The following is a 16,822-nucleotide window of genomic DNA, read 5'->3' as shown; positions in this document are numbered from 1 at the left end:
TACGTTTTAAAAAATATAAAAGTAAAACGGGAAATTACGCCCATTATATTGATAGTATACTTTTCAAATGTTTAATGTACAAATTGATTATTCAATATTTAGAAATATAACAGTAGAAAGCATCAAACTACTGACGAATAGAGTCAAATAAAACTTTCATACTACGAAAAATACTGTGACTGTCAATCACTACCCCAAAAGTATAGTTGTGGTGTTTTCTTTTAAAGTACAAAACTTTATAAAAAAAATACATGAAAACAATTTGAGTACATAACAAAAAGAAATTCTTTAAACAACGACTTTAATATATATTATAAGGACGAAATATCCTAGTTATCGTCTTATAGATAATTACTCCATATACTATGAATGTCGTATAAACTCTCTTATTTACCTTTATTTTACTCGTACACAATTTCAATAAATATGTCGTTAACACTTCAAATACGCAATAATCTAGTCGACGAGGGTAATGTACACACACTTTTCTTATTGTTGAGAATAACACTCGAGTTTACTAAAACAAGAATTCCGCATTTACCTAAAAATTAGTTTGGACAATTTCATATTGCCACGTGACACTTTTCTTGAGACTGAAATTGTATAAATAGTAATCTTATTGGAGTGTCTTAACTTTCTCCCCCCCCTTTCTCTCTCTCTCTCTCTCTCTCTCTCTCTCTCTCTCTCTCTTCTATGTTTATCTTAACACTTAAAACTTATTTTTTCAAAAAGTTGTTTTTAGTTTAATGAGATCAGTAAGTTGATGCTAACAGAAACAAACAAACAAACAAACTGAGTCTTGAAATGCAAGTTCTTTCCACTTAATTGTTCTTGATTATTGCTTTTACTTTTGCTTAATTGGTTATATTTATCTAATTATGTCTTCTCACTTATACATTATTCTTCTTTGCTTAGATATATCTTCAAGTTCTTCTTCAATTGCTCTTTTCTTTCTATCATTAAACTCATATCAATTCAAGTGGCAGAATACTACGACAATTCTTCACTGGTTTGATTGGTAAATTATGTTTTTCACTTCTAGTAAGCAAATGATCTCATAGTGAATTTATTTTGAATATATTAGTAGAATTTTCCGAACAAACAAATAGGTAAACCGAGAAGAGATCGATTAGAAGCCTTCTATATATAGATCAACCCTCTTGAGATTCATAGTAGTTCGCCCGAGGACGTTCATTTTCGTAATGTTGATTACTTTTTTTCTTTTTTATATTTTTGGCAGAGAGATTTAGGGTACTCTGAATTTCACCCAAAAAAAAAGTTATGAAGACGAGTTGTTGCGAACTATGTGGAAAGCAGAAAGCTGTGGTTTATTGTCAATCAGATATTGCTCGTATGTGCTTCGAATGTGATGGTTTTGTTCATTCAGTTAATCCTTTTACACAAAGACATTCACGTTCCGTCATTTGTGATAGATGTCATTCACAACCATCTACTTTTAAGTGTTTAGAAGATATGTTTTGTTTTTGTCAAATTTGTGATTGGAAAGGAAATGGTTGTTCTACACCTAGTCATCGTCGTGTAGCACTACCATCTTATAGTGGTAGTATTTCGGAACAAGAATTCGTTAAGTTATATTCTTCCGTTTCTGAAAGTTCGTACTCAAAAGAGTTCGATTCTAGTACTGGAATAACGGGTGAGGTGACTAAGAACGAATATTATGGTGGAGAGAGTTCAAATAGGGTTCTTTCTCCACTGATGGATATCAATAATATGTTGAATGAATTGGGAACTTATGCAAAGTTTGAACCTCCTGTACTTCCAGCTTCAACTTTTGCAGATAGTTCGAATTCCATTCGTTCTATTAGTGAGCAATTCAATATGGTTCCTAAGGAGTCGAGCCTATCAAAGGTGATAATTTGTTTTTGAAGTTCGAATATGATTCATCTAAGTATGGTGTATCTATATCTTAGTCATTCTAACATGGTTGTTTAACCTTATTTACATATATACATATACATACATATATATATTTAGTTCGGTCTAGAAATGCCACATGATTATGGGTCTTACCATTTAGATTTATCTAATGTAATACGATTATAGGTGTATAAATAAAGTCCAAAAGTAGTTTTAATGGTCTTTAGGGGTTGTCATTATGGAATGTTTAGAGTTTATAGCAGCTGTAGGCTTATTCCATCTTCTGATGCAAGGGTGTGATATGAATCAGTGATGTTTCGGAGAAATTATGTGTTATTCCGTCTTCTGATGTTTCTTTGCAATATAATGTAATGATGTTCCAGAAAACTTATGTGTTTATTCCATCTTCTGATGTATCTTTGTCATGTGACGTAATGATGTTTCATGGTCGTTATATTTTCATTCCATTCTTCGTAATGATGTAATGTACCCAATAAAATTGACTTAAGAACGAGTCTAACAAAATTGAGATGACGAAGGTGGTTCCTTTTACAATGATCTGAATTCTGAAATCTAGATATAATTTGTGTAGTTTTAAATGCTTTGCATTTTATCATTTTGATGGAGTCATTTCTTAAAGTAGGTATTTGTATCCAATTCATGTGTTTTTGAACAAAAAAAAAATGTCTGAATTTGAGAAGAATCATGTAGTTTTACTAGAGAAGTAAATGTATATATGCAGGGGTGGCCCGGGTTCAAAGAAACCAAAGCGGTCGCCTTGGGCCCTAACATAATTAAAGACTTCGTATTTCGAAGTTTGTGTGTAATTTCAAAATCACAATTATATTTTAAGTAGATTTATAAGAAGATTTAAGTTGTACTTTAGTGGTTCAGAATTTAGATTTTGTACAAGAGGTCAAATATTCAAATCTTCCTCTAAGCATTTGTATGGGTTTTATTTATTTTTTCTAGCACATAGGCCCCAAATTTAAACTCGACTTGAGACCCCAAATTTTTGGGCAGGCCCTGTGTATATGGACTAACTCAAATTATACAAGTAAATTGCTTGAAAACGAGAAATGAAAAAAACACTTAACCTTATTTTTTCCTCGGAGATTAAATCCCACCCAACAAAGCTAAGACAGTGACAAGTAAGAAGTACTGGAAATTCCAAATTTTACGAAAATAAAATCAACATAAACTTTCATTATGCCCAAATGTAAAATAAAATCAACCTGAGAAACAAAGGTAGCGCCTTTTTAAAGCAAACAATTACATTTATTTTCTTTATTTTTTTTTGTTGAAATTACATATATTATATGTTATTGTGTTTGTTTAAAATGAGTTCTTGTGTTTGACAAAAGCTTTTTAATGACCATGGATCTTGCAGGACTTTTCTCCATTGTTGGATGACATAGAGATTTGTGATGGTGATGATATATGTGAAGGCTTGAATGTGAACAATGTGCCGTTAAGTTTTGAGGATGATGATGATGATTTATTTGAGTATTGCTCGAAGAGTCATCCCAAGTACCTAAATGGAGTGGATTGCTTATCTTTAGCAAAGGACTTCCAAGTTGGTGGTTCTTTTCATCATAACAATGACAATGGAATAGAGGTGACATAATTCTCATTTGATCTCCATGTTAGGTCATACTTGTTTTATAGTTTCTCATGGGAAATTTTGTTAGGTTTATTTTTCCAATCTCATACTCCCCCGAAACCTGATTTACGACCGGTGGAGAATCACTAAAAACTTGTAACCTTATGGCTTTTACATTAGGAGCCAATTTCAACCCGGCTAGCAGGCTTCATAATAAGAGCATCTCCAATGCAACACTCAACAAAAACCCAATTAATCCAATGTGTCAACTGTGAATTGAGTTTCTCTTTCCTAAGACCATCTCCAATGCAACACTCAATCTTAGAAACTCCGAGTGCCACCTAGGATTTTAAAGTTTTTTCTTAAAAATCATCTCCAATGCAACACTCTATTTGGATCTCTAAGATGACGTGTCGAGGGTGGAATAAAGATATCTCAAGATAGCACTCTATTTTCAGAGTGTCCTCTTGAGATATCTCTAATTGTCCAACTCATCAATATTTGATTTTCAACCAATAGAAATCGAGTCTTCTATATTTTTTAAAATAATTTATTATTTATTTACAAAAATAACTATGTCACATAAGTAAATAAGATAAGTTTAGAGTTTTGCATTGGAGACAAAAAAAAATTGAGGATCTCTATTAACGTCACCTAGGAGTGAGAATCCCAAATGAAACTTGACACCTAGGATGAATGGAGATTTTTTTGAGTTTTGCATTGGAGATGCTCTAAGTGCCACTATTGAGATACTCAAATTAAAATTCTTCTCCAATACAACACTTAAAAAAACTCAACATTTACTTTAGACTGAGCATCTCCAATGCAACACTCAATCTTAGAAACTCCGAGTGCCATGTAGGATTTTTAGAGTTTTTTCTTAAAAATCATCTCCAATGCAACACTCCATTTGGATCTCTAAGATGACGTGTCGAGAGTGGAATAGAGATATCTCAAGAGGACACTCTAGAATTGGAGTGTCCTCTTGAGATATCTCTAATTGTCCAACTCATCAATATTTGATTTTCAATCAATAGAAATCAAGTCTTCTATATTTTCTAAAATAACTAATTATTTATTTACAAAAATAACTATGCCACATAAGTAAATAAGATAAGTTTAGAGTTTTGCATTGGAGACACAAGAAATTGAAGATCTCTATTAACGCCACATAGGAGTGAGAATCTTAATTGGAACTTGACACATATGATGAATTGAGATTTTTTTGAGTTTTGCATTGGAGATGCTTTTTTTTACTCTTGTTTCTTATTTTTATATATAAAAAGATGATGTGGACCAATTGAAATACAACAATAAATGTTGAGATACTCAATATTTATTGTTGCCACATCATATTAAGATTCTAGTTGAGTGTTGCATTGGAGAGTGTTTTTTGTTAAAAACTCAACCCTATGTGTCAAATTGAGTTTTTCAAATTGAGTGTTGCATTGGAGATGCTCTAAGCCTCGTTTTTTGTTACCGAGAATCTGAACTTTTAGGGCTTGCTACACTCGTTCTCCATCTGAGGAAATCAGTGTTGTTCCTGCCCCTTTCTGGGTTTCGCTTGAAGCTCCGTCTACGTATAATTTTCAAGTCATCTATGGTCCTAGGGCTGCCAGGCTAATCGAACATTCTGAGACAAAGTCCAACAAAGCTAGTACTCTGACAACGCTTTTTGGTACGGATTTGACATTGAACCACTCAATCGATTGCCCATTTCAACAATCTTCCTGAAAATAGGACAATAACTTCCTTGTTATCAATATTAGTGGGTAGGCTAGTGTTCCGATCATTAGGTAGTTGAGTTTTGCTCCCGAGAGAACTTTGCTGACGAAATATACAAGATGCATCACTCCTTTTACCGTCTTTATCAAGACCGAGGACACCGTTAATTCCTTCGAAGCAAACAAGTACACTATCAGTTCGTCTCTTACGCTCGGACTCATTAGGAAAGGTAAGCTCATCAGATCCCTTCTTAAGTCTTAGAAGGTCTGTTTTGCTTCTTCTGTCCATTCAAAGTTTGTTGCTTTCCTCAAAGTTTTGAAGAATGAAAGAGCATTGTCTCCCATTTTGCTTAAGAATCGTGATAAGGAGGTCAATCTTCCTGTTAATCTTTGTATTTCTTTGGCTTTCTCAGACTGGACGTATTTATCAGGGTTGCCACTTTCGCTAAGTTGACTTATGTGCTTCTGTAACTGACCATAAACCCTGAAATATTCCTGACTGGCCTCAAATGCGCACTTTTACGGGTTAAGCTTCATTTTGTAGGCTTCTAGCCTATCGAAAGCTAGTTTGAGGTTAGCAAATAAATCCTCTCTAACCTTGCTTTTGACTTTCATAGCATCCGCATAAGATTCTACCGAATCCCCTATCTGCTTTTGAAAAAAAGTTGACCAACCACGGGTAAGTAGCTCACGTTTTTTTTTTGTCTGAATGGCATTTGTTGATAATAATACATACCCCTATCTTTCCAGTTTGTTGGTTGTATGTTCCTCATCTGTTGGATGCATGGCTATTCCTGTGAAGGCGTCTATGAAGCTAAATAAAGTGTAACGTGATGTTGAGTCCTCAAGTTTTTCGAGTGTAGGTGAAAACTATCTTTAGGACAAGCTTTGTTTAAGTCGATGTAATCGACACACATCGTCCAAGTGTTGTTCTTCTTTTGAACCAGCAACACGTTGGCCAACCACTCTGATTTTGTGTTTCTCGCATTACTACCGAGGCCAAAAGCTTTTCTACTTGTCTAGCGATTTCTACCTGTTTCTCAGGGACGAATATATCTTTTTTTGTTTGATGGCCTTGCAATTTGCTTTCAAGTTCAATCGATGTGAAATTATTGCCGCGTCTATACGTGGTATCTCGACCTGTAGGCAGACATGTCTTGGTGGCTCTACCATTGAGCCCGATCCTTGATCTTTCGTCATTGTGTTATCATTTCCATAGGTTTTGGCTTTGACATCTGTAATACCATTTAGCCTTGGTTCAACTCCTTTAGTTTTCGTATTCGGGTTCAGTTCCTTTACTTTGTCAATGTGTATGGATTCCGCATCACGTATCACATCATCTTCCGCGCTAATTCTTGTGATGACCATCATTGCAAATGCTTTAAGTGGACCTCCTGCTTATTGCTCTGAAGCATGTCACTTCTGTCGCAAAATCTTCTTCTCCAGGCATAACGACTTTGATACAATTCGAGTGTAAACGATGGATTCTGTAACGAATCTAGTAATAAGGTTCGAGGTATCTAAAGTTTAAGATTTTTGCTAGAGTCAGTCTTCCTTCTAGTGTCAAACTGACGATATCTAAAATGGGAGATGCTAGAGTTACTTAGAGGATGACCTAATGACGTGTAATTCACTAAAAGACAAGGTTTTTTCAAAGTTTGACTACGGTGGGGACCGCTTTTGTTTCCAAACGAGGAAACATGTCATCCTCTAAGTACCAAGTTCTAAGTCACTCAATCATTTCCCATATAAAATTAGCTTAGCATATCACTCAGACATAAGAATCAACAAACCGAACAGTGATGTTTTCCTTGTAACCTAAGGCACGGAACCTGCAAAAAACTCAGAAACCTCTTTGATGCTCAAGTCAGTGGGGGTGTATTTGCAGTTAAAGAATGGAATTGAAAGTCTTCGTTTAGAAGTTGAACCATCATGCATTGATTAGGGAGAACCTGATATGTTCATATAGGCTCGCTTGACCGACCATGATTCTTGACTAAGGTTATGCGGTGGTGAGGCATCGTCTTAGATGAAACCATACTTTGATGTCCGACAAGGGGATAACTTTCCTTGTTTGCATATCTTTCAGATTTGATATATCTTCTCTAATGATTTGCGGATTGTATATAGAAAGCTGGTTTTTGGCTTATTTTAGTCTTTCATTCACTTAGTTTTGTTCGTGCTTTGCTTGAAAGCTCGGACCAACCTTGCTTGTTAAGTTGATCCTTATTTTCTCTTTTCTATACCTCAGATCAGGTCAAGTCTTAGGTTGGGCAAATCGTAACTTGAATTCGCCTTCTCGTGCCTTAAAGCAAAACGGGCTTAAGGGCCGAGTTGATTTCCGCACCCTTAAGACTATAAGATCCAAAAGTGAGCTCTTACTAGGACTAACCTGGTTTATTCTAAAGGCAATCACAGAGCTTAAGACGCCTAAGAAACTCATACCAACTTCCCAGGTTTGGGCTTAGGCAGCAGAGACCTTTCATATTAGTCTCCCTGATGACTTGGATACGGGTTGACTCATTTATTTCTTGATCTTTTGTTGACTTCTTGAGTTGACCATTATTTGGCTCAGCAATGATGACCAGCTCATCCATTTGGCGTTCAAGTAAGTGTAGTTCCATGTTTGGAGCCACTGGGGAAAACAAGAGTGTAAACAGTAGGTAGTCATCCATTCTATTATATCATGCATGTGGTGCCTGCTTTAGGCCACTAAGCGCCTTCTTTCGCTTACATAGTTTGTCCTCTTTTCTCTTTTCCGCAAAGCCCTCCAGTGGTTCAACATAGATATCTTCTTGCAAAACTACATTCTTGTTAAATGTTCAATAAAAGTTACGTTAGAGGCTACCTTTGTCCTTTGAGGACCTACCAAGTCACTATGGATGAGCTGCAACTTGTGTGATGCTCTCCATGTTGCTTTAGGAATTGGTTGCCTACTTCGTTTTCGTAATGAAAAGCTCAGCAATGAGTTTTTTTCTTCTATTCCAAGTAAGTCTCTGCCCATATTCTTCTTGTGCAAGATTTCAGTCACTTTTCATGGTTGCGACCTAAATGTCATTTTCATGGTTCCTCCTCTATTGGATCAGATGAGAAACTTTTCCTCTTATTTTAATCTTGAAAAGTTCGTGTCCAGAAGTGTCTTTAATCGTGCAATACATGTCTTCAGAAACTACCTTAAAACCCCTTTTCAATAAGTTGGCGAACACTTAAAAATTTTGATCGATTTCAGGTACATATATAACACCTGATATAGTGTTTGTGTCGTAGTGGCCTGTGATTGCTATAGTTCCTTTCCCCGCCTACTGCAATATGTTTACTTAAGTCGATTACTCGATTAACCACAAACGCCTTACGAAATACGTTCTGATACCAATTGTTATGTTTCTCTATGATAAAGACTGGTTATTTGCTATGAAAGAAAAGAATCCAGACAAGAAATAACTTATATGTAAACAAAAATACTTGGCATGTATTGAACTGCATAGAATTTACATATATATATATATATATATATATATATATATGTGGTATAAAAATTGAAAAATAACTGAAGATCTTACAACTACGTCATGTGTAACGCCCACTAAAAGTAAGGAAACTACGTATTCGGTAATTGTTTACGTAAAATCATACCGCACGCACACATTTGCAGTACTACGCAAATAACTAACACTTGTCTATGTTTCTACAGGCATCTTCGTCTGGGAAACAAGAATGCTTATCTCTTAATTCTTCTTTTGTTGGTGGATCATCATCATCAGCTATAAGTGTTTCACAGAGTATAAATAGTAGTAATATGGATCAAGTCCTTTTAAATGCTGTTACTAATAATGGAAACAATTTGAATTTTCCTTGTGAACAAACACTTGATATATCTACCCTAACTGGTGAAAGCAATGTTGTTGCTTATCAAGACTGTGGAGTCTCTCCATTGTTTCTAACTGGTGAAGCCCCTTGGGACACAAACTTGGAAACTGCTTCTCCTCAAGCAAGAGACAAAGCAAAGATGAGATACAAAGAAAAGAAAAAAACAAGAATGTAAGTTTTCATCTTCACTTGTAGTAAGGGTTTTCCTTTGCCGACGGCAACAGAGATTGAGATAGAAGGAGACCTCTACTCGCTCTTCCTCTGTCACTCTAAATCTCTCAGTCGCCGACATAGGGAACTCTTATCCTTCTTTTATTTTGTCACAAAGATTTCGAGTCCAGAAGTAATGTTTTAAGGGATTAGGATTTTTTAGTGGTGTGTCCTCAACTGATAGCAGGGTTCTAAAAACTCACAGTGCCCCTGTAACTTCCCTTCTTGTCTGTCCGTCCGACCTAACTCAACTCAAAAGTAGTCTCAGCTTGTATAATCTTAATTTCAATATCGTTCCTCCACGAACGGCAATAAATGCTAGTATTCGTAAAAGTAATTTTACCAAGACATTCCTTATCTTATCACCAGTCCTTGTTCATTATGTTTCTTTATGCAGATTTGGAAAACAAATAAGATACGCTTCTCGTAAAGCTAGAGCAGATACCAGAAAACGGGTTAAAGGCAGATTTGTGAAGGCTGGTGAAGCTTCTGACCATGATCCTCTTCTGGCAAGAAATTGTTGAAGCAACTTGCATGGATGAGGTTGATTAGAACCGATTTGGTCCATTTATCGTACCTTAGTAGAAAATGAGGTTCACGCCGAGTTGGGAAGAGAAATAAGCTCAAACCATGCTCATTGTGTTTGATTGAAGCCAATGCATTGCAAAGCACATACGAAATATCAGAATGGCGAGATCTCGATTCTCAATCGTAAGTTTTTTTGTAACTAATATAAAATAAGCAAATACATAACTATATGAATAAGAAAAAAGAGATCAAAAGAAAATTGATCTCTTAACAAAATTAGTTTGATAAAGCCATAGTAAATCCATCATTTGATTATGAGTCTCAGCTTCAGAGGAAAACACATTTGTGTACCTCTAAGCCATTTATTTCTCTTTTTGCAGTTTCTAAATAAAATTTCCTTCTTTGCACTATGAGTACATTTTCTTTTCTAAATCTTATTTCCGTCTTCATACTTGTTCATTGATGTTATACTCAGTTATTTTTAGGTTATCTGTCTTCCCCTCTAGCAAAATTGACTGAGACTTGCATTTTATTAGGTCATTCATCACTTCTTCGCTTGTTGAAGAGGCGACATAGTTTGCTTGTAGTCCAAATATTGATTTTTCTAGTCCCACATTTGAAGTTAAATATCAAAGGAAAGGCACACTTCAATTCCAAGATAAACAGTTAACAAAAATTGTCATTCGACTTGAATTAATAAAAAATAATGATATGTTAGCAATGCTTTAAATATTAGTAAATACTAACATTACCAAAAATAAAACTCTCATACTTAGAGAAGAGAGTCAGAAACATCATCAGATTCATCAACTATCATCTCATTCTTAAAGAGGAGTTTGAGGTAAGGAAGAACCTTTGGGAGAACTGGCAAATCTGCTACATTAACACTCATCATGTCAAAGCCAATGCACGTTTTATGCATATGGGTTTCATCGAAAACTGGGATTTTCGGATACCTTTGACTGAAATGAGTAAGGATGATCCTATATGCGCCAGCAGAGTCTCCCACTTCAACAGCTTCTTTTGTCGTGCTGTGGTTCCTTGCTATCGCTTCATCCACCATGCTGTCCTCAAACGTTGCCTGCACCAACGAGGTAAACTCATAAACCGGAAATCTAGAGTCTCGGAAACTCATAGCGAATCTATACATAGGTTTTATAGTCTAGGTTTCGATTTTCTAGGGTGGTTTCTTATTCATCAGTTTTAAGATGATACATATTTCCTTTTTCTTCTTCTACCAATCGCTATTCTTCTCTGCTTGTTCTGTTGTAAGGTAAATATGTATCTACGTAAAAAAACATAAACTTCCCAATAACAATTACAAACTAATTACGAATAGTAATAGTCGATAATATTATAAGATCAAGGTATATGATTTTGTGCATTATATTGCTTACCTCATGTATAAGAACTGTTGCTCCATGAGATGCATCGATTAGCTCTGGACATGGCCTAGTGTCACCAGAGTAGACGAGTTTCCACCCTGGTATAGTTTTCCCTAAACTATTCACTCTCTCTCCTGCCTCTAAAACAACACCGAAAGCCTGCGGACAGTGCACAACAGGAACACTAATCAAAGCTTCTAAACCAGCTTCAGCTAAGACTCCTTTCAAGTTCTTTAGGATTCGGAGAACAGAACTATCAAGTGGACTTCCGGGTCTCTTCCAATAACTCTCCATACGGCTTCCTTTAGAGAACAAACTCGTGTCTGTATTTTGATCGTTTTTTCCTACTCGATCTTTCTTATTTACGTTTTCACTTTTAGGACTTCCAGGAGAAGAGGAACTCTCATTTTGTTCCAAATTATCTAATGAAGCCTTTGTTGTATGCCTGCAATCAAGAAACTGCATATCTAAATCTTCGAGTCTTTGATATGCATCCAAAAATCTCTTAAGCTGTCTCGGCCCAATAACAAGCAATGGCTCGTGGGGAACATCCCTTAACAACTGGGAGCGGAGGGCAAGGATTCTCGCCAGGCCTGTGTGATGATCCGCATGAATATGAGAAATCCAAATACATCTTAGACCTCTCACGGCGTCATCGGCACCCATTACCCCAAATCTGTTCATAAGCATTTTAGAGAGCGTCAATGAAAACGAAAAGACGACATAGAAGTACCACAGAGAAGATTTTTTGTTTTAAAAGATACCTTCTTTTTAGCTGCCCCAGGGTTCCTTCACCACAATCTAGAAGTAAACTTCCTTTTGAGAATAGATTGATAAAAATAGAACTAACATTGCGATATTTTGATGGTTGTGATGAACCTGTTCCAAGAAGAACAATCTCCATATCTTCTCTTGTTATGTTCTCCAAACAACTAGGAAGATCAGATTCGTGATCAAGCTTGTCCAAATTTAAGTTAGGCAAGGAACTATTCCCGTTTATCCAAGGCTCTTCCGTGATAACAACATCTTCTTGTGAAGAAATCATCACGTTTTCGGTTTCACCGGAGTTGGCCCATAGATGATTAACTTCTTCTGCAGCATCTGCTATCTCGGGAATCTCTAATAGAAGCTCACTGACTACCTCTTTGGGCGATAACAAGTCTGGAATCACAGATCTATCCAACCCAAGATGTGAATAAGGACGTAGATGGAACTGAAATGCATACAAAGACAACATCTCAGTAAGAAGAAATTTGTAGTGATTATCCGCAAATAACGGTTGGATAGTTAGATACCTTTAAGAGGTTTTCAGCGGCACTGCTTTTAGATGACTTCATAAGAGAACCCTGAAAGAAGAAATCATGTCTTCAATTGCTCTGAACATGTACAAGAAAGACCAACTACTACCCAAAAAAACACTCCTTACAAGAATGTTACAATAAAAGCACCTCATTTGAAGCCATTGATTCTGATCCAATATTTTTAAGATTCTGATGAGCCCAAAATCCAGGTGCAGGAAAGAACTGGGGACAGAGGTAATTAAGTCTAGTAGCAATTCTTGCACTGGCTTTTAAAATTGGAATTTCAATGTTCTTTCTGCAAGCAAAGAAGAGTTTAAGTGGAATACAGTTAATAGTCGATATATGTGTTTGCATATTGGTGACTCCAATATATCACAACACCAAGTTTATAGCTAGCACAAGAGTACATATGTTTCAGATATCAATCAAGATAGACGCACCAACCCAAATTCGTGTATATTATTCAAGAAACGCGAAAACTCACATTTCATGTCCAGCCATGACGTGTTGGGTTTCGCCAAATCTTCTCATCCACGTCTGATAGTCGGCAGTCTTTGTGACAGATGATGGACTCAGGTGAATAACACAGTTCACAGACTTGGAAGCATCCTTGGAATCTGCATAGTAACTATTGAGAGATTCTGTACATAGCAATTCCTGCATATAAGAAGGGCCAGGGCAGTCTACAAGAACCACAATCGGGCCAGGGATTGAGGGCCCAAGTACGTCACTTGGATGAACCTGAACCACGAAACACAGATTTTAAAACAAAGAATATGCATATCACTACAATCTAATCCAAAAAGTCTCAAGAGAGAAAATCAATGAGTTTAGTATAACCCACCGTAATGTTTTTATGATCTGACGTGACTGACATCCCAAGCTGCAGGTCACGATATTTAGGTCCTGGTCTTAATCCAAGGGCCTTAGCTTTTTCAGGATCAAACTTACCCTTGATTTCCGGCAATTCACAGACATAAACAACAGAGACGTCACCAGGCTTTAGAGTCACTCCATTTTTCTCATTGGGATCATGTGAATGGGATGGCAAATCACCATTCCTAGATTGACTACCTTCTGAAAAACGTGGCCTTAAGAGAATAGCAGATATCTTAACAACCTCGTCGTCAATTAGAAGTATGGGCTCAGAGAAGTTTTTATGATCAAAATGGAGGGACCCGGAAGAATTGGAAGCAGGCCCAAAACTACGAGTATGAACCATGGCAGCACTTGGAATGAAAGATCGCATAGCATCAACTAAATATTTGAGATCGGAGGGTCCATGTATGTTAACCTACAAATCACGAGAAACTACAAATATCAATAATCTTATACTTTAGTCACTTGTTTAAAATAGCTCTTGGGGAATATAAGAAGTTAAAGTCGGTATCATCCTTTAGAACTAAATTTTACCAGAAATATAAGGCAAAGATTTAATTTGTATGGTACTTACAGACATTCCTTCGTCTCCCATGCCAGCCAAAGTCAATAAAAGACCTAAGAGAGTCAAAATCAACCTCAGGTTAGCGATCAATATTTAAAAAGTTTGCAATGGCAGTTAGAAGTACCAGATGTAATGTTTAGTAAGACAATGAAATTAGGCAGTGGGAGTAACCATAAATCTTAAACCCACGCTAAACCCCTCACTCTTAAACCACGACATAACAATACAACTTCAATTGCTAATAAAGATAAATTGGCATCCACCAGCTAAAAAAGCTTAAACTTGCAGCTATGATTCCAAATTCATTCCAGGAATGACTAACCTGGCAGTCCACCTGCCGTTTCTGAGCAGACACGAGAGAGGAATATGTGATCGATCTGAAGAAAATAAACAACATCAGCGAGATGTGTTTCACGGTGTAAGGAAAAGTTATTGTGGCAGAACTTGGAAATAACGGGAAAAATCTAGCTGCCCACGATATGTGAGATTATTCAGATGCATCATACCTTTGATAACTTTATTTTATGTTCAGTGCAAAAACGTTGCAACCCCTATAAGAAAAACACATTAAGATAATAAGATTCTTGGGGGTATCAGCAATATTATCTTCATAATTTCTTTCAATTTTCAAGTCAGTACAACACAACCCCCCAAAAAACAAGTCATTTACAAGTAAATTCAGCTTGCAGTTACTCATTGCAAACAGAATTCGTTGTAACTGAAATCTAGTCCTGATCATATGTATGTGTGTGTATATATATACATATATACACACATACATATGTATTTAAAGAATGTAAATATGTAATTTAGACAAAAATAAGCATTTCAAAAGTAAAGAGAGACAGCCGACGAAATAATATTGCCTGGATTATGCACTTCTTTAGAAAGAAATATAAGATAAATGACGGACGTAGCGCCAACAAAGAAATGACATTGGATGACTAATGGTATCTTTATCGGTAATGTTTAATGGAAGATTTAGTGGTCGATCAAAATAATGGAGACTCTAATGTGATAAATATAAATGTATAGGTTCAAAAAGAAAATTTCAACTCTCTGTAACAAATATATAGACGAAATAACTCTCTAGCTTCACTTCACTAAATGGCCTTATAGAGAGTAATGGGATCGTACTATTATTACAGTATCCAATTTAACACCAATTTTGGTATAATTACATAAAAAACTAGTCTTTTATAAGGTTACATACTACAACCCAATCAAAACTAGATGGTCCAATTTAACCTACAAATATAACTCTTACGAAAACACAAGAGAATCATAAGAGATTTCAATCGAAGTGGTAAAGTTTCTTGCTTTTCGAATAATTATATCAAATACAAGTGCAAGTTCAATATTGAAGTACATACTCCTTCCATCAAATAAACATACCTCACCAGCATTAAATATAAACCTCTGTCTATCAAAGAACAACAGTACCGATGGTGAAGTATCTTGTGTATCCAACCCTGTCCCTAAGATCTGTAAACAAAACCCAACAACTAAAATCATCCAGAAAATCCAAAGATACCCACCACAAAACCCAAAATCAAGACTTTCTTCTTCTTTTACAAAAATACAACTCAACCCATGATCAAAATAACCTAAAAGGCAAGAAAAGAAGAATAACCCATTAACCAAAACATAGATTTAACAAAACCCAAGTGAAAAAAAAAATACAGAAAAGAAGACAGAAAATGTGTACCTGGACATAACAAAGGGTATTGACAGGATTGAGTTTTCTGGCTTTCAACTGAAGGGTTTTTGGGTTATCTTTCTTATCTCTTCCTTCTGCTCTTCTCTTATTGAATCCAACAACAGACCCAGTAGAAGTAGTTTCCTCCATTGACAATAGCTTCTCCTTATCTTTCTCTCTCCTAGTATCTTCTCTCATAGTACTCTTTTCTCTGCTCCTTATTCGAGGATGAATGTTTCTTTCTCTTGGAGAAGAATAAGAGAAGACAGTAGTAGTAAGAGAGGAAGGAAGATGTTTAGCTAGGCTTTTGGTTTTAGTATTGGAAAGAAGATAACAATAGGAGGAGGATTTAAAGCGAAATAGTGAGGGAGCGGAGAACAGTCTGAAGTTCAAAATTTGGGGCATTTGGAGAGAGAAAGTAGAGGCTTATTTGTAGAGGAGGATACAGAGTTGTAGTGACAGAAAGGGTTTTAGTTGCGGCGAGAAGGCTGCGGTGGTTTGATGGAACTTAGGGTCCGTTTGTTATGTGGGAAAGTTGTGTGGCAAAATCGATTTTCGTAACAAATCTTTCCCACATCAAGGTGGGAAAATGGATTCTCGCCCTCAAAATAAACGCTCTCTATCTTCCCGTTATTGGACCTTTCTAGGATTCATCATTTGTCTGCTCATGGGAGAGGACGGAAGCTTGAAGCTTATATACAATTGTTTGTTCTCATCCCATTTCTAACAGTAAGCTTTGAATCCTAATTGCTTCCAAAGTTTCTAACAAGAAGCAAAACCCTAACTTCTTACCATGTTTCTAACAGCAAGCAAAACCCAATTGTTTGTCCCTCATCTCATTTCTGAAAGTAAGCTTGAACCCTAACATTGAACCCTCGGTTTTGAGATCGAATTGGGAACGATATATGACAGAACAAGAGATATAAATTAGGAACGAGAATAAAAGTTAATATAAAACTGTGAACGAGAATAGAATTGTGGACGAGTCTACAGGCGCTCAACCTGTAACTGGCGCCTTTTCTAAGTGTAAAATCGGGTGCGAACAATAATAGCTTCGGGTGCGTTTAGAAGTTTATCTCAAACTATTTCTAACCATACCAAACGTGATTTTCTTTTCCATCAGAAAAAAATGGTTTTCACATCAAATATTTGCCCACGCATCAAACGTACCATTAGTACTCAA

General features: G+C 36.1%; 2 protein-coding genes across 4 annotated transcripts; one reads left to right on the top strand and one right to left on the bottom strand.

Moving 5' to 3' along the window:
• Positions 1 to 634: 634 nt before the first annotated feature.
• LOC147542253 (putative zinc finger protein CONSTANS-LIKE 11) lies at positions 635 to 10,220 on the top strand. 2 transcript variants are annotated; one of them, XM_086632283.1, is made up of 5 exons: positions 635 to 1,018; positions 1,241 to 1,869; positions 3,269 to 3,496; positions 8,897 to 9,243; positions 9,680 to 10,220. In XM_086632283.1, the coding sequence occupies exons 2-5, from the start codon at positions 1,282 to 1,284 to the stop codon at positions 9,804 to 9,806; spliced, it is 1,290 nt and encodes a 429-aa protein (XP_086488409.1). In that variant the 5' UTR covers positions 635 to 1,018; positions 1,241 to 1,281; the 3' UTR covers positions 9,807 to 10,220. The 2 variants fall into 2 exon arrangements, with proteins under 2 accessions (XP_086488409.1, XP_086488410.1); XM_086632284.1 differs by having other exon boundaries at positions 735 to 880.
• A 256-nt stretch (positions 10,221 to 10,476) lies between these two features.
• On the bottom strand, positions 10,477 to 16,489 carry LOC147542252 (tRNase Z TRZ3, mitochondrial-like). Of its 2 annotated transcripts, XM_086632276.1 has the most exons (13): positions 16,279 to 16,489; positions 15,649 to 16,235; positions 15,336 to 15,425; positions 14,447 to 14,491; positions 14,263 to 14,317; positions 13,950 to 13,993; positions 13,341 to 13,790; positions 12,981 to 13,237; positions 12,644 to 12,791; positions 12,491 to 12,541; positions 11,960 to 12,408; positions 11,208 to 11,871; positions 10,477 to 10,891 (listed from the first exon to the last, which is right to left on the bottom strand). In XM_086632276.1, exons 2-13 carry the CDS (start codon positions 16,042 to 16,044, stop codon positions 10,583 to 10,585), a joined length of 2,958 nt encoding a protein of 985 aa, XP_086488402.1. In that variant the 5' UTR covers positions 16,045 to 16,235; positions 16,279 to 16,489; the 3' UTR covers positions 10,477 to 10,582. The 2 variants fall into 2 exon arrangements, with proteins under 2 accessions (XP_086488402.1, XP_086488401.1); XM_086632275.1 differs by having other exon boundaries at positions 15,649 to 16,475.
• Positions 16,490 to 16,822: the final 333 nt, after the last annotated feature.

The sequence above is a fragment of the Eschscholzia californica genome, unplaced genomic scaffold (assembly GCF_041429995.1).
Source record: "Eschscholzia californica isolate CP2 unplaced genomic scaffold, dmEscCali1.0.p SCAF_4, whole genome shotgun sequence".
In the NCBI taxonomy this organism is placed as follows: domain Eukaryota; kingdom Viridiplantae; phylum Streptophyta; class Magnoliopsida; order Ranunculales; family Papaveraceae; genus Eschscholzia; species Eschscholzia californica.
This window is presented reverse-complemented; position numbering and strand designations above follow the sequence as displayed.

Excerpts from the sequence above, each read along its gene's own strand:
- LOC147542253 (XM_086632283.1), top strand. The coding sequence starts at position 1,282 with ATGAAGACGAGTTGTTGCGAACTATGTGGAAAGCAGAAAGCTGTGGTT. Across the intron at positions 1,870-3,268 it reads AGGAGTCGAGCCTATCAAAG|GACTTTTCTCCATTGTTGGA; the intron begins GTGATAATTTGT and ends TGGATCTTGCAG. Across the intron at positions 9,244-9,679 it reads GAAAAGAAAAAAACAAGAAT|ATTTGGAAAACAAATAAGAT; the intron begins GTAAGTTTTCAT and ends TTCTTTATGCAG.
- LOC147542252 (XM_086632276.1), bottom strand. The coding sequence starts at position 16,044 with ATGCCCCAAATTTTGAACTTCAGACTGTTCTCCGCTCCCTCACTATTT. Across the intron at positions 15,426-15,648 it reads ATACCCTTTGTTATGTCCAG|ATCTTAGGGACAGGGTTGGA; the intron begins GTACACATTTTC and ends TTTTGTTTACAG. Across the intron at positions 10,892-11,207 it reads CAACAGTTCTTATACATGAG|GCAACGTTTGAGGACAGCAT; the intron begins GTAAGCAATATA and ends TCGTTGGTGCAG.